We start from the raw sequence: 23,678 nt of genomic DNA, 5'->3' as shown, positions 1-23,678 counted from the left end.
GCAGGTCAAGTAGCATTTACACGCTGTTGGAATAAATTCGAACTATTATGTTCGTAAGAATATAGTTCGCCAACCGTTTCAAAATGGTAAGAATTACATATGGGAGAACATCCTTGAGAATCAAAGAGGGTTCGCTCTATTGTAAACCGGGTTAGAACGTACGTTCAGAAAATGCTATGGCTAGAATCCTATCTGCCTGATATTTTGCAAGGCGTCATTGATGCTCGCAAGGTGGATCATTTTTTATGATTCTGTAAGGAAGAGACTCTAATGGGCGTCCGGAAAACACTGCTGGTGGTAATAACTCGCAGGAGGAAAAGATTGGAAGGAAGTGCCGCTGTGCACAAGGAATCTTCGGATTGGAACCGTCCGCCTACGTTGAGCGATGGCCCGGAACAAGAACCTTCTTTAAGGTGATCGCAAATTGTGAAAGAAAGACATCGAGCTTAATGCTCTATGACTTGGGCATTCCCTATGTGGGAGGACACGAGGTTTAATACCCTCTGGGCTAACAACGCAGGATAATGCGCAAGGACCGATACCTAGATTGATTTCTAGGAAGATTATTCTTCTCGAATTTGAGAAGACGGAATCAAGTTAACAGAGTCTTAGATAAGGAAACTTTGGATCAGAACAATTGGCCTACCCAAAGCAAAGGCCCGGAATAAGAACTTACTTTGGTAAGATGACACACTTTGTCTGCCACAGGAAGATTCACATGAGCTTAATGCTCTCGACATGCCCTATGCGGGAGGACAGAAGAGGTTTAATATCCTCAGGACTAATAGCGCAAGGTTATGCGCAAGGACATAGACGTAAATTGATTTTTAGGAGGATTATTCTTCTTGGGAGAAGGTGGCAATGAGTTAAGAGATTCTTGGAAAGACGCGAATGACGAGTTCTTACATGGCTCGTAAGTTTGATGAATGGTGAAGGATATCCTCGAGGTACTAGAGGAAGCACATGAACCGGTAAGGTAAGTATTGAATTATTGAATTTTTGTTTAATTTAATTTTTAGCTTCTCTTCTGAGAATGGACCAGCTCAACTCACCATTGAGCAAGATTTGGAATTTTTCCGATTTCTCCTTGGCAGTTCAGTTGGACCTCTACAGTTGAGGACAACTGTTTATAAGTGAGAGGGATGTTGCCAAATTGGCTTTATCTGACAGAAAAATAATTCTAAATGAATTATTGGAATTTTAAGTGTGGGTTTTTCTCACTGGAGACATCCGAGAACAGAATATTCCTAGTGCGTCATTCAGAGTAATGATGGGAGCACTGTGAAAGGGAATATCTGTAAGGCCACCAGGAACGGGTACTTTTGATGCGTCACATCGGATGGGTGACAGGGAGCATCGGGCAGACGTATCCGACCATCCGGGAACGGACATCTCTGATGCGTCATAGGATGGGTGACATAGAGCATCGTGAAGGAGATTGTACCGTAAGTTCGGTAGGAAAGGACTAGGTGATGGGTATTTCTGATGAGTCACAAGGTGGGTGACGGGTGCATCGGAAAGGGAATATCCATAGTCGGGAGGAAATTCCGAACTGTGCTAGAATTGTGCACAAGGAAAAAGCAAGCACTTGAATGAAGATGGGTTCAGAGGAAACTTTGAGGAAAAACAGATGCTTTTTGAAAAAGCGGGATTGCTTTTCGGGAAAGCAAATGCTTTCTCGCGAGGAAGTCTGTCTGCATTGCAACTCTGCATGTGATTGCATCCAGGGACGCCTGGGAAGTGTTGTGAAAGCATTGTTTTTAACTTATAAGGTTTTATTGAGTTTTTGGGCAGGTTCAGACTATTTTTAAAATACGCCGGCCGCCCACTTTATAAGTGGGCAGCCATCTGATAAATAAGGCAACAGATCAGCCAACGTTTTCTCTCTTTTTCTGGCAGAACAGAAAAAAAAAAATTTGGAAAAAAAAAAAACGGCCGCGACCTCTACACGAGCAGCTATTCATCCCGTGGCTAGGAGCTATAAAAGCATCACATGCCCTCAGAGGGGAGGACCAATCTTTGCAAGGAGGAGATGCTGCTGCAGATTTCAGCCGTAAAGAAGACGTTGCCGGTGATGCCCATGGCTGCCCCAAGTGTACTAGATGTCGCCAAGACCCAGTGCGCGAGTTTCCTCGCGAAGAAGTGTCTACGAAGCGTGTTTCCATCGCGACAAGTTGCTGTTTTTCTCTGTTTTCAGTCCATAAACGTCGTAGACGGGGTTAATTTACGAGAAGGAACCCGAGAACACACCTCTTTTGTGTGTAGGATTGGAAGAGAGGATTTTCTATGGAGAGATCTCTTCCGGGGAATTGCTTTCCGAGAACGGAGTTGCGTTTCGAGCGTCGAGACTTTCAAGGTAACGATTTTCATGTTATGAACTCTGAGTATTTGTTTGCAGGTGTACTTCCTCTTAGTGAGGGAGTAGGAGCAGAGGAAGGTATGAGCCTCTGCAAGAGAAAAGCGCTCTGAGGAACTAGAGCCAGATCAGCCCAAGGGTTTCGTACCCGAGTTTGGGAAGTAGATCCACGGATCGGAGAGAGGTAGTCTCTCAAGTTGTGATCCGGAAGTTGGGATTCCGAAGTAAGGACTTCGTGTCCGGGAAAGCAGAGTTGTTCTGCAGGAAGAGGACTCTGGAAAGAGAGTTGGAAAAGAGTTGCAGGGATGCCATGCCCCGAGTCTGGAAGGTGAGATCCAGAGGCGAGAACCTTGATTCTCGAGGAATTGGAAAGTTCCTTGGAATAGGGTTTTGCCCTAGGAATCGGAAGCTGAGGCTTTCGGGAACCATCAAGTCTTATTCTAGAATGAACGTGGTAATACGTTCGGTTCAAGTGCTTGTATAGACTTCTCCTCAGTAATAAAGATACTATTACGGGGTGGGGACCAACCTATCTTCTGGTCCCCAGTACTGTGTCGATCTTCTCACTCCCTATCTCTCTCTCTATTTATTTCTCTCTATATCCTCTGGCTTCAATAATAAGTGATAAATCCTATTTATCCGAATGTATTTTATATGTTTGTGACAGAGCATATGTTAGTACCTAGTTCTACACCCACTATTGGGCACTGACGACGTTAGTGGGGATGTCGTGGTATTTAGTCAATACTATGCATGATGGAGCTGATGGTTATATCGTCTTGTGGGTGACTACCATGTGTCTATACCTTGCACTTTCCTTCAAGGGTGAATCTGGGCTTATCCTGGATTCATCTAGGTATATTTTTTAGTCGTGTAGCGGACATGCAGACTTCACATTGTGAAGTTTTTGTCCGAGTTACGACCAGTTGATATTGTGCTAATTCTTTCTATCTTTTGTGGTGCGTATGCCCTATCAACTACCTCATTTGTGCTAATTTTTTCGATTTCATGCTTCTTTTAGTGCTAGGCTTCATTATGGCTGAGTCTGCCCTTGATCTCCGGAGTCACGACAGAAACTCAGTACGTTGAACTTTGTGTTGATGTATGCTGATATGTGTGTGCGTGTGGTGTGTGTTGTGTTGGGGAGCATATGTTAGTACCTAGTTCTACACCCACTATTGGGCACTGACGACGTTAGTGGGGATGTTGTGGTATTTAGTCAATACTATGCATGATGGAGCTGATGGTTATATCGTCTTGTGGGTGACTACCATGGGTCTGTACCTTGCACTTTCCTTCAAGGGTGAGTTTGGGCTTGGGTATATTTTTTAGTCGTATAGCGGACATGCAGACTTCACATTGTGAAGTTTTTGTCCGAGTTACGACCAGTTGATATTGTGCTAATTCTTTGTATCTTTTGTGGTGCGTATGCCGTATCAACTACCTCATTTGTGCTAATTTTTTCGATTTCATGCTTCTTTTAGTGCTAGGCTTCATTATGGCTGAGTCTGCCCTTGATCTCCGGAGTCACGACAGAAACTCAGTACGCTGAACTTTGTGTTGATGTATGCTGATATGTGTGTGCGTGTGGTGTGTGTTGTGTTGGGTAGCATATGCTAGTACCTAGTTCTACACCCACTATTGGGCACTGACGACGTTAGTGGGGATGTCGTGGTATTTAGTCAATACTATGCATGATGGAGGTGATGGTTATATCGTCTTGTGGGTGACTACCATGGGTCTATACCTTGCACTTTCCTTCAAGGGTGAATCTGGGCTTATCGTGGATTCATCTAGGTATATTTTTTAGTCGTATAGCGGACATGCAGACTTCACATCGTGAAGTTTTCGTCCGAGTTACGACCAGTTGATATTGTGCTAATTCTTTGTATCTTTTGTGGTGCGTATGCCCTATCAACTACCTCATTTGTGCTAATTTTTTCGATTTCATGCTTCTTTTAGTGCTAGGCTTCATTATGGCTGAGTCTGCCCTTGATCTCCGGAGTCACGACAGAAACTCAGTACGCTGAACTTTGTGTTGATGTATGCTCCTATGTGTGTGTGTGTGGTGTGTGTTGTGTTGGGGAGCATTTGTTAGTACCTAGTTCTACACCCACTATTGGGCACTGACGACGTTAGTGGGGATGTCGTGGTATTTAGTCAATACTATGCATGATGGAGCTGATGTTTATATCGTCTTGTGGGTGACTACCATGGGTCTAACCTTGCTCTTTCCTTCAAGGGTGAATCTGGGCTTATCCTGGATTCATCTAGGTATATATGTTTATTAGTGTATTAGTTCCTTATTGTTGATTTATGGATTTGTATATTGCTTAACTTCATTATTGTTGAGCTGTCTAGCATCTTTGAAGTTCTCACAAAACTCACACTGAATGTATGCTCGTGTGTTCATGTGTATGGGGCATAATGGGGCAGTGATGATGTCAGTTGTGATCTATTTAGGCATTATTTAAGATCTCTGATGAAACTGATAGTTAAAGTGTCTTGTGGATAACAATCACAAGTTTGCTTGGGAGTTTGCTTGGGAGTTGTAAGCACAGAACTGTTTAAAAAAAGATGTTGATTGCATGATGTATGGAGGAAATGAAATGATTGTAGCAAATTATGATTTTAAATCCAGAATTTTGTGACAGCGGTGGCAAAGGCTTTGAGAGTTGTTGCTGAGGGCAAGGCTCGAGCATTGGAGGAGGCTTCTGAGTGGAAGCGGAAGTACGAACTTGAATGCTTGCGGAATAAAACTGATATAGGTGAACAATACACAATATGAAAAGAGCTTCTTTTGGAGTAAAAATTATTTGCGAATGCTTCTCTGCTGAAGCGTAAACACTCGTGTCTATATGTCTGTTTTGATGGTTTGTAACAATGCCTCAAAAAATATTCAATTTGGGTCTCATTGATATGTAACTCCTTATCTGCATTCCATACTGGAAAATCTTGTCTTTGAACCAAAGCAACTATGTTATAAAAGCCAAATACCAAAACACAGATTAGATGCTACAAAATAAGGGTGGCAAGTCACTGACAAGTAAGAGGTACGCACAGAGGAGCGTAGCCACATCTCTATGAATGCCATTCTTTGTGTGAAAGGTGCCTTTTATTGTACTTCCTGTTCATCACTGATGCATTTCCTTGCATCAGAAGAATATATATCTTTTATGGTTTTCTCAGGGATTTTATTCTAGACATCCAGGAAAAAAGGGCCTTGATTGAAAATTTAATCTCCACCAAATGTTCGATTTTATGTAAACTGGCTACCTTAAGAGTTAGCTTTGTACTTGTCAAAGTTCTTTCTTGAAAAGGTCAAGCTGTTGTTAGAGTTTTTGGGGTCATCTCCTAGGTATTTTGTCTAGATCTAGGGAGTGAGGGCTTTTGTGTGGCATAGCAGAGGAGGCCCGTGTGTGCCTTGATTTAACCTTGTTTACTGTCGCTCATTTTCCAGCCGGAAAGAGTGTCAAGTCGAGTTTTATTGGCATAGTACACCATTTCTGCCCAGTGTATTTTTTGAGAGGAGTGCCAAAATCTACCTGCAGGAGGATTGCATGCTGTGCTCATAGCCTTGATCCGGAGTTTACACTTGTTTACGTAGGATAGTCTCCTATGACTTCGTCTCCGCTTGACCATGCTGAAGGGCACTGCAGAGAGTTGTAGAGCAGGTAGGGTCACCATTGACCAGGTGGAGGACTGTGTTAAGCAAACAAGGACGTATATGCATGATGAATAGCTGCAAGAGTTACTTGAAAGAAAGACTCCCGTTATATTGTTGTTTTAGAGGGATCAATGCTTGACTCTAGTAATTGCAAGGATTGGAAGGTAGTTATGAAGACAATGTTGGAAACCTATACCTTAAATGATGGTGCAACTAAGGTTTTTGGTCAAAGGTTCCTGAGGGACATACCTTACTACTAGGGAGGTGGAGAATGAATAGTATTAATAGTTATGGGACCGACTTACCTTCATTATTTTTTAAAATTGTACTTGGGAGGTACTTGGACACATCCGGAATATAACGGATGCTAAGGAGATCTTGCAACTCTTGGATATGGTATATCCGTCTTGCCTCAGGGCATTGTGTGTGTCAGCGCCTGGCAGCTTTGTTGCCTTGCCTGCAGAAGTGGATAGCCTGCAGTTTCTGGCTGTTTTGTGCATAAGTGTGTGGGTGACTGTGTAGTAAGAGTGTGTGTGTTTTTTATCATAGGTGTTCTGTTTTCTCGGTCTTGTACAGTCCTTCCTTACTTCTTTTGCCTGGTGTGTGTGTGTGTGTGCGTGCGTGAGTGTACAGATCTGTTGGCAAGTGTGCAGAGCTTGGTTTACATCAATACGTAGTGTGGATTTTGTACTGAATTGTCGCTCCTATAAACGCAGGAAACATATGGCCGCTGAGTCTTCGGAAATGGGTGAAATCCGAGCCTGTTTATTGGAAGATTTTAAAGGTGCACGAAATGCTTGGGAGGGTCAGGAACCCGCTACTGAAGTGCTCATTCCTCTTCAAGCTCTCATGGACCCAGTGGTGCAATATGCTCTTACTGCAGTGATTTTGTTCTTTCCGGGCAAGATGCCTATTGCGCAAGACGTGGGTCAGTGGGTGGACTTCCTTCTTAAACGCCAGGCAGTTGGAGGTGTCTACTTCGGTGCCAGAGGATTCTATGAAGTTTTGTTGGCAGACACTCATGCCCGTAATATGTTGCTTGAGTCATACCCATTGTTTTTTGGTACTCAGATGACACATGTATCGCCATGATCTCTTACCAAAGACTACCAAAGCCTAATCCGTCACAAGTGCCCTGTGTGGGTGGAAATAGGTGACTTTTCGTGCACCTGTTGACACTTTTTTCCTATACTTGCTACTCACCCGGGGAAATTGATATGACCTCCCAAGGTTGATGGTAGTTTTGTGTGCTTTGGGACAAAGATGTTCCCACTCTTGAAGGTATTACTGTCAACTTGGGGGACTCCCTCATTGGGAAACGCCCTTTAAACTCAAATGGAGGAAGTTTGCAAATTCATGTTTTCGTTGTGGGAGATTCGGACACATGCAATCGGAATGTTCTGAGCCTATTTCGCAACCTCCTCCTTCAGCTGTTCCTCAACTAGCAGTTTCTAATGAGAAAGAAGCCTCTAACCCTAGATCCACCACTACTAGGGCTTCTACTTTGTATGTTACTCCCCCTACGGATAAAGGCAAGGTCAAATCTACTACTACTCGAAGCATTCTGAGCAAAGGAAAGACTGTAACTGCACATGAGACCAGGAATAAGGGAAAAAATGTAGATTCAGGGGAAGGATCTCCTTGAGTGACCCCCAAGAAGACTGTTAAAATACGCCCCCAGCTCTCTTCTCGCAATTATGTACCCGTGAAGTGAAATCTGCGATGCAAAAACCTCTTTCGTGCAATGACAACCGCACTCTTGCGGATGCATGGAATAAGGTGGTACACTCTTATAGAGATGCAATGATTCATGGGCTTCTTCTTCACCTGCCTGCTTTGCTTCCTCTGAGGTAGGCATTTAGGTTGCTGTAGTTGACACGAGGTCTGTTGATGTGCTTATGGGAACGACAACTTAGCCCCTTCCTTCCCTTGTCTCTGTACATATCTCTAGAATGCATAGTTGTGTTAAATGCATTTCATATAATGTGCGCGGGTTATGTAACTCTGGCAAGTGGAGATTAACCTGGCACTATGTACATACATGTAAGGCAGACATTGTGGTTTTGCAAGAGAATTTGTTGGGCAATGCTCGTATTTTGTGGGTTACTAGATAGCATGGTTTATCCGGCTTTCTAGGTGTTTTGATTATGGTTAGGCATGAGTTACAACCATTTCTGGAGTACAATGATCCAACGGTCGTTGGATGGTGGTTCAATGTTTGATCAATGGCCAGACTTATGAATTTGGTGGTGTTTATGCGCTTACATCATTCGGGCAACGGGTTGCTTTGTGGCATACATTTTCTTCTTATCCGTGACTTTCCAATGCTCTGCTTTGTGGTGATTTTAACAATGCACCCGCTCTATTGCATAATGTTACCATATACATGTGGTAGTGATGTGTGTGAACACACTAGGACCGCCCGGGCATTTTTTCCCTCTTTAGGAGGTTTTTTTCCCCGTGCATTGAACATTTGCCCATCATTCTAGGGCTATCTATCTTTCCATTGCACACTAAGTAATACACTCTCTATTGTGTGCCTTGCGCTTCCTTCGTCTTCTCCAAGCTGTGTGCGTTTCTCTGCAACCCTAATTCCAACAATTGGTATCAGAGTAGGTCACGTCCTCCCGAGCTTAGTCGCCAGCTGCTCCAACACACGCCTGCTCACTTTCTCAGATTTCAGTGAGCTTTGGCGAACGTTTGCAGGTCGACAAATATTTTGGGCTCATTTCGGTCTGCTCAGAATGTTGATTTGGGCTCATTTCCGCCTCCGTTTTCACTACAGGCAGCACTGCACAGGCTATTTTGTCATTTTGTGCAGAATTTCTGTCAGTGCCGTTTTCTGCATAACAGGTGCCTTATAGTCTTCTACGGTTTGTGCTATATAGCACAGGTTGTTCCCGCTTCGTTTCTCCTATTTTCGGGCAGGCTTCACATCAGGTGCAGCATTTACCATGGCTGATAACAACAACACAGATGTGTTTAAGATGTTTGCTGTTGAGGATAGGTTGGATGGGGACAACTACCCTATGTGGGCTTATATGATGCAACATGTTCTTGTGTCAAAGGGTGTCTGGAACAATGTGCAGGGAATTGATGTACGTCCTGGTTTTGAAGATGTAGGCGATGTTGAGGATGTTGCAGGTCTTGCTGCAAGGATTGCAACTGTTAGAGTTGTTTTGCCTATGGCAGAACAAGCTCGTTGGGATGTTAAGGATGCGCAGGCTCATGCATTGATTGCGTTGTCTGTGAAGCGCACCATTGTTCCTCACATCCGTTCAGCGAAATTTGCAAAACAGGCTTGGGATATTTTGGCTAGTCTTTATGCAAGTCGCAATGAGGCTAAAATTGCTTTGCTGCGTAAAGAGATGGAGTCGAAGATTATGCATGAGGAAGATGATATGGACACTTTCCTTGCTAGTGTCAAGGATATCAATGAGCAACTTATTTCTGCTGGAGAAGTCATTTCAAACAGTTCCCTTGTGCAGACTGTTCTTGATGCCTTACCAGATTCTTACCAGACTTTTGCTACTACTTGGAGACTTATGACCCAAGGAAATCTAGAAGTTGTCAAGTTTGATGCATTATGCACATTGCTGTTGCAAGAGTCACTTTCCAGAAAAAACAAGACTAGGCAGCGTGCAATTGAACAGGCTTTTATTGCTTCTCAAAGAAAGGGTGGTAACAGCAATGCAGCCACTTCTTATGGTTCTGTTGCGAGTGGCAAAAATACTGTTTCTAATGCTTCTGTTGGCAACACTTTGTTTGGCAATTCTGGTGACAAGGGCAAAAGAAGATGCGTTGCCATTATTGTAAAGCAAATGATCACTTGATCAAGTCGTGTCCTAAGTTGAAGGCCAAAGAGCACATTATCTCACATAGTGAATTTTTTACCTCTCTAGAGTCTGTCGCTCATGGGAATTCAGTCACTTGTGCCAACAACGCCTCTTATCTAGTTCAGGGAGTTGGAAAGATTGTGCTCACTGCTGCTAATGGCAGTTCCTTCACACTTGTTGATGCACTTTATGTACCTGGGATCAAGAAGAATCTCTTGTCTATATCTGCACTTGCTAGACTTGGACTTGTAGTCAAATTTGTGGATGACAGATGTATAGTTCATGATCTCAGTTTTAGTGATAAAATTGTTGCATCTGACCTTTTGTGCTGTGGGTTATATAAGCTCACTTTGTATGATAAGTGTGGACAAAATTTTGCAAATGCAGTTGCAGATTCAAGGGCTATTTTAGATGCAAAGCTTTGGCATGCACGTTTTGGTCATCTGAATTTTGCCGGTTTGTTGTGTTTGCAGAAATCTGATATGGCTGCTTCTTTGCTGCCTCTTGAAGCACCTGTCAAACATGTTTGTGAAGGCTGTATTTTGGGTAAAATGCAGCGTTCTAAGTTTCCAAAGGATGGTTCAGTTAGGGCCACATGTAGGTTGCAGCTTGTGCATAGTGATGTTTGTGGGTCCATGCAAACTCCGTCCTTGGGCAATTACCTGTACTTCGTGAGTTTCATTGATGATTACTCCAGCCATGCATGGGTATTGCCGCTTATGGGTTATGCACAACAAAAAGGCATTGATTATGAAGAGACTTTTGCTCCCACTTGTGGTATGACTACTGTGCTTTTTCTATGTGCATTGGCAGCTCATTTTGGTTGGGATGTACATCAATCAGACATTGTTACTTCTTTCTTGAATGGTGACATGTTTGAGGAAGTTTATGTAACGCAACCTCGCAGATGTAAGAAGGCTTTGTATGGGTTGAAGCAGTCTCCTCGTGCTTGGTATGAGAAAGCTAACACTCATTTGGTGAAACGAGGCTTTCGTAACAGTCCAACAGAAAGCACATTGTATGTAAAGCGTGAGGATGATGTATTTCTCATTGTGGTTCTTTATGTCGATGATTTGTTGATCATTGGACCAAATGAGAGACATATTGCTGAATTTAAGGCTGATATGAATGCTACTTTCAAGATGAAAGATTTGGGACTGTTGCATCATTACCTGGGTATACAGTTTAAGCAGTGTGATGGTGGTATTGCCTTGTGTCAGAAAAGTTACATAGAGACATTGCTATGTATGTTTGGACTTAAGGATTGCAAACCTATTGCCACTCCCATGGAAACAGGTTTGAAGTTGAGTCTACATGATGCTGGCGATCTTGCTGATGTTACTCTTTACCAAACTGCTGTTGGCTGCCTCATTTATGTATGCAACATGAGGCCAGATATTCAGTTTGCAATCTCACAGGTCAGCAGATTTATGCATAGCCGAGGGTCTAAGCATTGGCAGGCTATCAAGAGGATTTTGCGCTACCTTAGTGGCTCTTTACATCTTGGCTTGTTTTATCCCAAGGGGGGACCATTGCCGCCAGACTTACATGCTTTTTCGGACTCAGATTGGGCTGGTTGTTTTGACACGTGAGTGTCCACAAGTGGTTTTTGTTTCATGCTTGGCAGTTCATGTATATCATGGTTGAGCAAGAAGCAACCTATTGTGGCCACTTCGAGTTGTGAGGCTGAGTACAGGGCAGTCTTCACAGCTACGGTTGAGTGTGTATGGCTCAGACGCCTTATGGCTGATTTGGGTGTTGGACAAGACACTGCCAACACTATCTACACTGACAGTCAGAGCGCATTGGTAGTTGCGAGGAACCCAGTTTTTCATGCTCGCACGAAGCACATTGAGGTGCATTACCACTATGTCAGGGAGAGGCTCTCAGCAGGAGATATCAACTTGGCTTATGTGCCAACACAGGACAACCTTGCAGATCTTTTCACAAAGGCATTGTCTCGTGAGAAGCTTGAAGCTTTCCGCAAAGCTTTGGGCTTACTCCCCTTTGTGGACTGATCATGTCCTCAGGGCATGGCACTTCCCTTAACTCATGTGCCAGCTGTCGTTCACCGCATCACTCGAGGGGGGATTTGTTACCATATACATGTGGTAGTGATGTGTGTGAACACACTAGGACCGCCGGGGCATTTTTTCCCTCTTTAGGAGGTTTTTTCCCCCGTGCATTATACATACGCCCATCACTCTAGGGCTATCTATCTTTCCATTGCACACTAAGTGATACACTCTCTATTGTGTGCCTTGAGCTTTCTTCGTCTTCTCCAAGCTGTGTGCGTTTCTGTGCAACCCTAATTCCAACACATAACACCATAGGACATTCACACACGTTGGGTGTGGAATTGCAGGCCTAGATAGATCTCACTACATGCACACGGATGTCGGATTTGTTGAGCCTTTTGAATCCAAATGTTTTTGGGTATACTTTTGAGCACAATGCTCACTCTTCATATCGTGCACGATTGGATCAGTGGTATGTCCTTAACATGCAACAATTTGATGAGTTTGTATGCGAAATACACATAGACCATACCTTGTTACTGTCTAATCATGCCCCAGTTGTGATCTCATTACACTTTGGGCAACTCCACTGTGATTGCTAGGAAACGTTTGTTGCACATCAACAATGTTTATCTGCCGCATGAGGCATTCCGCCATATGATTTATGACGTTATTCCCCCCAATTGCATCTGGATCTTGATATTGCTTGGTGTTGTCCGGCGAGGCGAGCAGTTAGCAAGAAGCAAGTAATATTGAGTGCAATTCAATTTTTGTAAAATCCCCCTCCATTGCTAGAGCATCTTGAGGCAAGATAATCAAATGCACCGTAGATAACAAAAGTTTGTGTGCATTAAGAACTTCCACAGATGCTCGAGGAATAGCAGCAAAGACATTCCCAAAATGGACGACCGTGGCATCGGCAAGCTCACATTTTGAGGCTGTCCAAGAACCCGATAGGAGTATAACCCTCGTAATGGTTTGGGAAGCCCTTGACTGTCGATTCACTTTTAGACAATGAACGTGTGTCAGCCAAGGGTTGGGGTTGTTGATAAACATGTTTGGCATTGTCACAAATGGGAGCGCATAACAATATAAAATATACTCGGATAAATAGAATTTATCACTTAATACTGAAGCCAAAGGATATAGAGAGAAATAGATAGAGAGAGAGAGTGAGAAGATCGACACAGTACTGGGGACCAGAAGATGGGCTGCCCCCCCCCCCTTAAAGAGAATCCTTTATTAGGGAGAATCTTTTTACAAGCACAAGAACTGGAGAAAACCCCTCCGTTCTAAATCTCTGACTCGATGGTCGTTCCTTCCCGTAAGGGAAATCCGAGAGACGAGCTCTCAATCCTTTTTCCGTCTGTACTCGGAGTCGAGACTCCACAAACAATTTCCGAATTCCGTTCCCGGAATTCCCAAGCATAGGCCGAAGCCTTCTCGCTTCTCCTTCGCTGGTGGCCTTACAGATATTCCCTTTCACAGTACTCCCGTCATTACTTTGAATGATGTACTAGGAATACTCTGTACTCGGATGTCTCCAATGAGAAAAACCCTCTCACTTAAAATTCCAATAATTCATTTAGAATGATTTTTCCTTGGTGTAACCAAGCGAGAAAACCCTCTCACTTATAAATCCAATAATTCATTTAGCATTATTTTCTTGTCAGATAAAGCCAATTTAGCAACAGACATTCTTAACATCGCCACGTAACTGAAGCATGTAATGCTTGTCATAATTGTGGATTACACTTTGCACACGCGCAACAAATCGCTATGGGTCGGGTGTGCACTGTCTTCATATTTTAAGTGCAATCTTCTTTACATGGGTCAGATTTTGGTCAATATGATCTTTGTGGCGCCAACTCAATTTTCGCATGTTCCATCAACAAGAGGCGATCCTTTTCATTCGTTCAAGATTTCGCTTAGGCAATCCTTACATTTTGCCTTTGATGTTGAGGACATATCCATGGACATCTTGGAGCTCTTCTAGGTTTGCTTTTAGAGCTTTGCATCTGATCTTTCTGGTGGGTTTTCCTCATTTTGAGGTTTCCCACTTGTAAATTAATCAAAACAGATTTTAAACAAAAAAGTGTGTGTGTGTTTGTGTGTGCACGCGCATGTTGGTGAGAGAGATTCCTGGTAGGACCTTCAACTGCACTTGCGGTGAATTGTAACAAGCTTGGAAACTGCAGCAAGAAATCAATAGCAACACACGAATGGAAACTGCAACAAATTGAACTTGAAAAGGGGGAGAGAGAAAGAAGTTCCGCTTCCTTATACAATGGCCCCAAAGCCTGGTGTCCGTTCCCGATATTTCTTTCTTTATTGCTTCACAACAGGTACACGAGTATGCTCTGCCATGCTTTCACCAACTTGGAATGCCAGAGTGAGAGCCCTTGGCCTTGAAAAGGAGAAAACATGAAAAGCTTCATGCCTCGAAAGCAACTCGTCCACAAACTGGCGCCAAAAGCTGAGTCCAGATTTTACAGAGGTCCATAGAGTGCCACATCAGCATCTTCCGCAAATCGTGGGGTTAGCCGTACAATGTCCATGTGAGCAAGTCTTTTAGGGTTTTAGGCCCCTCGGTCGGTAAGTCCAAAGTGGGAGCTCTTAGGTCCTCTAACTCCCTAGGTATGTCGTGCCACGTCACTCACTTGTGACATACTTGAAAGAACAGTAATTGCAAAATAGACAAAGGCCATAAAGTAGCTCAATAGACACTGACCCTATGTACCCATGCACCAGATGGCACACATCTAGCTGTTGCACAAAGACATCTTTTTTTTTTTTGATAAGAAAAATATCCTTTTATTAGTTATTAAACCTGCCCATAAGGCTACAAACCATCTCTACTAAAGAGGGCTACATGTGGGGATTAGTTAGGGTGGATGGGTATTAGTGCCATTCATAAGTGATTAGCATTTGGGGTAAATTATGAATTAAATAAATAACAAGTAAGCTTACTATAAGTGCAAAATGAGAACAACAATGCATTAGATTGATACCAAATGAATAATGTACATCAAGCTTTCATACATAAAAGCTAAGCTCCTTAAGGATAGAGATCATGGACCTTCTTAAATGCAATCTTTGTGGACTTCATTAAAAGGGGTCTTCATGGGTCATGGATGCATGCATGCATATATGCTTCATGCATTAAAAGAGATGGTTCCCATGAGGATGTTTACCCTAACAAGCTTCCCCTTAAACCTAATCATGGTACTCTTTAGTGATTCATCTAGGGTTTGCGATGGTCCACTGATACATCATAGGAGGTTCACCATGATACCTCTATATGACGGCAATGGCTAGCCGGTTGGTGAATGTACTGCAAGGTGCTGACGTCAACTGTGTTGGTGGGCTTAGATGTTGAAAGGGCTTTTGCTTAACTATGTGAGCATTTGAGGCTTAGACTAAGGTGGATTCTCCTTTGAATAGCTATATAGACTCACCCTTGATTGATATTTGAGCAATCACCTTCTCACTCTGGCTATGGCAAAGGAGTTTGGTTGTCAAGCTTGGCCAAAAGATAAGAGGCTAGGTCAAGATGGCGTTCTTGCTCATAGCAGCAATCAAAATCTCCTTTGGCAGGTTGAGAGGTACTGATGTTTAGCTCACGCGAGGGCTACAGGATCCAGCTCAAGCTTGGGCAGGCTTGGACTGCTACAATTGAGACTCAAGCCTTCACAGTTTGATGGCGGGGAGTTCTTCCTATGCAGAGAGCAACAAGAAATGTCGAAGCTTGAAGGTGAGAATGAGGTAGCTCATACAGTCGGTAAAGAGAGCGCGGGTAATAGGCAGCAACCGAGAAGCATGGAGGAGGCTTCCGATTCTGCAGTTAGGTGCATCAGTAGCTGGGTAGGTTAATTGACGAAGTTGACTGTATTGCACACCAAGCAAGGGCGGTAGAGTGGCAGGACGCTAAGGAGTACCGCATGCATGTTAAAGAAAAGGTGCCTTATAGAGAGGGGCTCCAAAAGAACGACATCATTCCTTGACTTTGTCTCACAAAGTTAGCTCTTCAATAAATGTATCCTCGTCACCACTACGGATCTATCTTTCTCTCTCAACTTATATGCAAAAGAGGAACATGAAAAAAAACTAGGGGATTAATATTAAATATATGAATGCAGGGGATTTTGATTTATGTTTTTTTGATGCAAGTTGAGATTAATAAGACAGTAAATACGAGTGATTATTCCTATATATACATGGATTAATGAAATTCTAATGATGGATCTAGTGTAGGTAGAAACGAGACTACCTATATACGGGCGCTCTAGCCTCTGATACCACGTGTGGGGGGAGGGTATTAGAGCCATTCATGAGTGATTAGCATTTGCGGTTAATCACGAAGTAAATAAAATAACATTAAGCTTACTATTAGTGCAAAATGAAAACAACAATGCATTAGATTGATACCAAATGAATAATGTACATCAAGCTTTTATAGATAAAAGTTAAGCTGTTGAAGGATAGAGATCATGGACCTCTTAAATGCAATCTTTGTGGACTTCATTATGGGTCATGGATACATGCATGCATGTATGCTTCATGCATTAAAAGAGATGGTTCCCATGAGGAGGTTTACCCAACCACTACATTGGAAACATGGGGAGACTCTCCCGGTGAGAAAAAAAAGTATGTACAATGAGGGCTGGATCATGAGATGGGAGGAGGAAACAGCCACACTGGTGGCCGGTAGTGCCATCTAGGAACACCTTGGACCATGGTGAAGAAAGGTTGTGTCACCAAAGTCGCAAGAAAGCCTCTCGACGCTCTTGCATGTGGTCGTAGATGCCTTGACGTCTCTCAAACTGACCCTTGAGTGTGTGAATCAGCTGAAGCTAAAAGTCACGAACAATCTTTGCCGGTTGGACGAGACGAGCCTCAAAGATGCGAAAGCAACGGGCCCGCCAAATGAACTAAAGTGTCAGGCCGCAGACGAGGTCCCGACACCACTCTATCACTGCACCACTCTTGGGGGGTGCGCTATGTGGCAAGCTGGAGTGTAGGTGGACCCCCCTGAATCACTGACATCGTGTTGGTGGAAGCAAACTCAAAATGGAGCGTAGGGCCCATGAGAGTGGACCATGCTGTAGCACCCCAAGTGTATTTTTGGCTGTGAAAAGGGTTGGCATCAGCCGAAGAACCGGAAGCCAAGCGTGTTGTGCCATGGGGCAGTCCCACAAATAGTGATGTTGACTCTCCAAATGATGGCCACAGGTTGCACATGCTGCCAAGAAGCTGCTATGTACGAACCAACGTCCAAGTGCTGTAGCTCTGTGGGCAACTAGCCACGTAGTAACTCTCGTCGGTTGCCTGTTGGCCAGTACCGCTCTTAGAAGCTTGACAAGAACTCGGTTGTGAGACCCTTCTCCTGTCAGTGAAGTGTTGCAGCAGAGTGAGCCTCACTCTGTGCTGCCAGTATGTGTCAGCCCAAGAGAGCTATGTACAGGAAAAAAGGAGTCTCTAGGTGATTAGTTGAAGAGAAAGGATCCCACCATAACCACTCTCTTGGGTCCCACTGCACTCGTGCCAGAGGTTGGCTCTCCCAAGCCCAAAGCTGCCAATGTCCTATCTCAAGATGTGCTGGATCAGGATCTATGACACAAGTCCTCCCACAGATGCCCACAACATGAATCCTCTGAAAACAGCACTCTGCAACCTGTGGTGCCTCTACTCAGACTCTGTGAAGACAACCCTCTCTCTGAACCTCGAAAAACATGTGGGGTTTTGACTCCGAGCATGCCCTAATTGCAATAAGGACCTCCAAACGTGTGAAGGCCCCCATCCATCTGGGAGCTGGTGCCTCAAGAGGGGTATGCCACTCAACTGGTATAGCCTCTGTAATGTTCTGACACATGCTTTGCACCCTCCTTGTCACAAGACGGGCACCACGTGCCAATAGAAAAGAATAGACTGAACAGACTTTTAGCACTTCAATAACAACTGAATTGAAAGAAAGAGAGAGCACACGCGACACGGAGTGGTGGAATTCCACCCGAGAGAGTATTGGCCCCAAACCTTGGCACCCCTTTCGGTATTTCTTTATATTGCATCAACACAGTACAAGCCGGTACTCCACGCTCTGCACCTTCTCCCAAAAGAGTGCCAGAGAATGAGCCTGAGCCTCATATTAAAGGCCCTTGGCCATTAAAAGCAGTTTACATGAAAAGCTTTAAACTCGAAAGCAACTGGTCCAAAAAGCTACAAAACTGCGAGCGTGATTTACAAAAATCCATACAGTTCTGCCACGTCAGCAGGCCAGTGGAATTCCGTACAGGATGCCACGTCATCAATCAACGTAAAATCCGAATTCCGTACAGCAGGTGCCACGTCATGAGTTTTCCACTTCTTCTTCTTCTATTGATTCTGCTTCTTAGGGTTTAGGCCCCTCTGTCGAGATCTGAAGGCTAGCTCCATTCTTTAGTGACTTGACACGTCACTAGTTTGTGACACTCCTCATGCCTCCTATCCAAATGCTCTGAATCTCCTCAGAAGGCCTGAAAACTGTGGCCAAGAGTGCGGGCTGAACTCTCTACTATGGGACCCCAAGAAACGTGAGTCTTGCTACCAACCAAGTGGCCTCTCTTTGTGCTAACCATGGGGTTCCAAACAAGAGGCTGCCTTAAGCACTCCTCCATGCAAGTGGGTTTGTACTGCTCTAGGACACTCTATAGCTACTCCCATGACCTAAGCAAGCTCACAACAAAGCGATCCTCCCAGCTCTTACTCAGGTCAAATCGGTGCATCTCGGTAAAAGTCCACCTGATGGACGGACTTCAAGGGCCGCTCGTGTGAGGGACTTGGGCACAAATCCTGTGTAGCAACAACTCCTTCCAGGGCTCCTCCACTGGAAGAAGTCCTCTCACCACAAGCTTCCCATGGAGGGCTCTCCTCTGCCATGCTGGGTCGATAATCCCCAGCCCTCCTTGAGAACATGGTAAGGTGATGACCTGCCACGACAATTTGGCCTGGGTTGACTGGGAGTCGCATGCTGACCACAAAAAATTCTTGATCAGCCTCTCCACTTGGCTGATGCAGGAGCTCGAGAAGATCCAACATGACGTGATGTACCACATAGTAGCCAAAAGCACTTGGTTGGCCACTACAACTCTGCCAACCAAAGAAAGCCACGCCGAACTCCAATGAAGCAGTTTCCTCCTAATGGAGGAGGAGGGGAGCACTCTGTTGCTCTGGAGACAAATCCAAGCCAACCTGATAGCCCAGATAACGTACAGAAGTCCCTAGGACCTGAAGCCCTCTCCTGGCTACCAATCAGGTGTAGGAGCACTGCCAACCCAAAAAGCCACATTGTTCCTCCAGTTGATCAGTGCTCCTGATGCGCAACAAAGCACCTGAAGAGCGTGCTCTCACTTGTGCAGATTGGCCTCGTAGTACATGCTTGAGTCGTCAGCAAAGTTAGCATCAAGCAACTCGTCTCCCCTAATAGGGATCTCTAAACCACGCAAACCAACCTCTTGTGAAGTCAAAAATCTGCTCATCTCCTCAACATAGAAGAGAAAGAGGAAAAGGGCAAGAGGGCAACCTTCTCTAACCGAACGTGTGAGCATGAAGCGCTTCCCTCTTCCCCTGCCAAGAGCACCTAACTGTGCGCACATCTGTAGAGAGGTGACACTCCTTTGATCCAACCATCTGAAAACCCCATCCTGCGCAGAGTGCCATCCAAGAAGTCCCACTCAACTCTGTCGTAAGCCTTCTCAAAATTGAGAAGAAGTATCACAAGATCCTCTCCTCGGAGACGTGCGAGGGCAGACGCCTCCCAAAAGGTAAAGATGTTGTCAAGGATACCGCGCTCCTTAACAAAGCCTATCTGGGTCTCATGTATAATGCTCTTAAGTAGCGGTTGAATCCTCAAACGCAGAGCCTTTGCTAAGATTTTGTAGGTTGAGTTGAGAATGGTTGTGATGGGCCGCCACTGCCGAATCTTATCCAAGGAGCCTCACTCCTTGAAAATAAGGTATATCAGACCCTCACTCATGCTGTTAGGCATCTCGCCAATGTACAAAATGTGTTGGTAGGTGCTACAAAGATCCAAACCAAGCAACTCTGTCACAAACTAGTGACGTGTCAAAGCCTAAAGAATGGAGCCGACTTACAGATGCCGGCTGAGGGGCCTAAACCCTAAGAAGAGTAAGTAACAGAAGAAGTCTTACCAACTTATGGGGACCCCGTTCAATGGGGCCCCAAGTGACATAAAGGATTAAAATAAAGCAAGACCCGCACACACGCAAAAACTGATGACATGGCAGATTTTTGAAAATTGCATTGGCATGATGATGTGGCAAGCTGTACGGATTTCCGCGTTTTGCGCTGGCAGCTTTTTGGCTTGCTTTTGGACCAGAAGCTTTTGAGTTTGGAGGCTTTTCATGTAAACTACTTTTCAGGTCAAGGGCCTTTAAATATGAGGTTAGGGCTCATTCTCTAGCATGCTTCCTGGAGAAGGTGCAGAGTTTGGAGTATTGGCTTGTACTGTGTTGATGCAATATAAAGAAATACCGAAAGGGGCGCCAAGGTTTGGGGCCAATACTCTCTAGGGTGGAATTATGCCACTCCGTGTCACGTGTCGTCTCTCTCTCTCTCTCTCTCTCTCTCTCTCTCTCTCTCTCTCTCTCTCTCTCTCTCTCTCTCTCTCTCTCTCTCTCAGTTCAGTTGTTATTGAAGTGCTAAAAGTCTGTTCAGTCTGTTCTTTTCTATTGGCACGTGGTGCCCGTCTTGTGGCAAGCTCCCATTACTCCAAGAAAAAGCTGGGAGTCAAACCATTCTCCCTTAGGCAACTACCATGGGGGTGCCCTGAGAGCCTGGAGAGGCATGTCTAGTCAGTAACTAGGCAAGGCATATGTGCCCAAATCTGCATCGTGGCGCTCTTTCTGGTGGCTCAACTGTAGGCAACTCACGGTAAAAGTCAGTAGCAATTGCACACATATGCTCAGGCTCTGAAGCAACTGACCCATCAGGTCTCCTCAAGTGGCTAACACTGGCACGAGCATGGCGAGGCCCCATAGTCGCAAAGAACTACCTACCTGGGTCCACTGAGATGCCTGCCGATGAAAGGCAAACTCATGACACCACTCTTCAATGGTGATCAGCTCTTGTCGAGCCTGCTGCATGTGCTCCTCCAACCAAGGATTGTTTGGGTGGCGCTCCTGCATCCGTTGTAAGGAAGCAATGCCCCATCTAAGACGTTTCTCCTCCTCCTTGGCTGCAGCCAAAGAGCTGCAGACGCCTGGAGGAAGAAGCGACTAAGCTCAGTAAGTTCAGTGGCCACTCTACTACCAGGGTGCCGTGAGTGCCCAAGCTTCTGTCCAAAGTGCCACCACTTGCTCTCTGACCTCTGTATCTAGCAAAATCCTCTCGGGGATGCATAGTATCGCACTCCCACTCCTCTGTCTGTCTGTCATAGTAAGAACACTGGCGCATGGTCTAAAAATGTAGTCCTTGCTTGAATGCAAACAAATCCTCCAATGTCACAGATGCGATCACTGGCATAGAAACGATCTCTCCAATCTATACAACGTGTTGAAGTCTTCCCCGATACACCACTGCTCTGCATGCAGCAAAGACTTTACAATATGCAACCAAAACTGAACTCGTGCGCTTGTCACATTGGGCACATAGATGTGCAAGAAGCCCATGAGGCAACCATGAACGTGCATAGTAATCATTCGGCCCTACCTAGCACAATAATACCTCTGCCCAGAATGGCATGCTGCCATTGGTTTGCAATAGTCATGCATACACCTCCCTGGAAACCTCCAAGCCCAAAAGTAGCTGACTAAAAGGTCTCATACCGGACATGCAGAACCTGACCACATTGCTGCATGCGGCTCTCACAAAGATGGTGCTCATGAAGCATAAGAATATCAATCATACCACCCACAAGGCATCTCTGAAGCTGGTGATGCAAGCGACCCCTCTACTGGTGATAATGGGGTCCACCTAAACCATGCACATTCCATGAGACAATCCTCATGGAATTAGTGAGAAAAAAAAAGCGATGCTGCAATAGCAGCCATCCTCGCTATCTTCGAGTCCAGCTTCGATGCAAGTAATCCGCATCCGAGCGACCTCTAGATAGGCGCGCATGAAGTGACTGTCCCACTCATGCCCAAGTAGAGCATGTAGTCCATAAGGCTACATCCTCTGTCCAAGAATCCTCATGTACAAATACATAGCAAGGAGGGCTCTGAGTGTCGGCAAAAAAGTGAACCACAATGTGCCTACATCTTGCTGCATTCGGTGGTGTCACACTGGACTTGGCTAGAGGCCAAAGTGTCTTATCAAATTTGTCACCCCAGGGTCCCCTGTGTGGTGTGAGAACTCTAGAGCCTGGACCTAAAGTAAGTCAAGAACTATGTACAACGTCCACTTTGTGTGATCCTACGCAACGGAAAGGAAAAGCTCACCGTTGTATCCAAAGTCTGGGTGCCTTTGGCTGCTAGAAAGAGGACGTGAACTCGGAAGCAACCTGCCTCAAGGGTGGAAAATGTGTCATCGAGGAATCAGGTGAAGCTATAGTCAAAGAGTTGGCCAATGTCAAAACTCGTCAGCCCATGGTTGTCCATTCCTGGTGGCTTTTAATAATTCCAGTAGATCTACAGCTCTAACCTTACGGTTCAAGTGCACACGTTTAAATATCCTAATGTCAATAAATAGAAATTACTCAAAAAAAAAAGAAAATAGTCCATTTAGCAACATCCCTGTGGCTTCTAAACACTTGTCCTTAACTGCAGTGCTTGTAAATATCCTTCCAGAATTTCGAGATAAGATGCTAACTCCTGCTCGGTCATCCATTGAGTATCCAAAGTAGAATAATTCTTAAACTTTACCAAATACTTCCGTGTAATCTTCCCAAATTTGAGTGGCCGCTCCTATGATGAATGATCTACTCCGTTGGAGTATTTCTTCCATTTCCTCAACCTCAGGAGGCGGTCCCACATATGGTTGGAGTAAACTAACATGGAAGCATTGTGGATCTTCCAATTTGATGGTAGATCTAATCGGAACGTCACATCGTTTACTTGGTCAATTACCTTAAACGGCCCATAATGGAAAGTTCTACCACTTTCCCTTTATGAGTCGCTTGTGTCTTTAGTCTTGCCTCTTTAAACTTGAGTAAGACTAATTGACGAACTATTAAGTCGAGATTCTTTTTGTGCTTGTCTGCAGCTTTCTTATGTTTGTCTTGAGAACGCAAAATTGCTCTCTTAACTTGCTCATAGGCCGTGTCCAAATCTCAAACAAACCCATCTCCTGCAAAAATCTTATCCTTAGTGACAAGGATCGGTGGAAGCAAAGACTTACCATAAAGAATCTCAAAAGGTGCTTTCCCTATAGACGAATGTACGGTATTTTTATGTGTACTCGACAAGGGGCAAATAGTGTCAAAGGGCATTTTGAATTTTGTACAGGGCATTGATGTACGTCCTAGTCATATGCATATAAACGATGTTGAGGATGTTGCAGGTTTGAACGGCAGGATTACTATTACTAGAGTTGTTTTGCCTTCAATTGAGCAGTTTCGTTGGGATGTGAGGGACGTGCAAGCTCATGCATTGATTGTGCTACCTATGAAGAGCAATGTCCGTCCTCACATTTGTTCAACTAAATTTGCAAAATAGGCTTGGGATATTCTGGTTGGTCTTTATGTAAGTAGCAATGAAACTCACATTGCATTGCTGCGTAAAGAGATGGAGTCGAAGATTATGCATGAGTAAGTTAACATGGACAATTTGCGTATTGGTATCAAGGATATTAATGAGCAACTCATT

The 23,678-nt window shown here is 44.5% G+C and overlaps 1 protein-coding gene across 3 annotated transcripts in view; it reads left to right on the top strand.

Annotated features, from left to right (window-relative positions):
- Positions 1 to 23,678, top strand: part of NADK1 (NAD kinase 1) — a 99,841-nt gene that overhangs the window by 49,958 nt on the left and 26,205 nt on the right. For all 3 annotated transcript variants that reach the window (XM_086517682.1, XM_086517680.1, XM_086517681.1), the window contains one exon: positions 5,011 to 5,124. In XM_086517682.1, the coding sequence (XP_086373808.1) occupies positions 5,011 to 5,124 (114 nt within the window). The remainder of the gene's footprint in view (positions 1 to 5,010; positions 5,125 to 23,678) is intronic.

This window comes from Adiantum capillus-veneris, chromosome 8 (genome assembly GCF_014529385.1).
Source record: "Adiantum capillus-veneris isolate H3 chromosome 8, ASM1452938v2, whole genome shotgun sequence".
Classification (NCBI taxonomy): domain Eukaryota; kingdom Viridiplantae; phylum Streptophyta; class Polypodiopsida; order Polypodiales; family Pteridaceae; genus Adiantum; species Adiantum capillus-veneris.
This window is presented reverse-complemented; position numbering and strand designations above follow the sequence as displayed.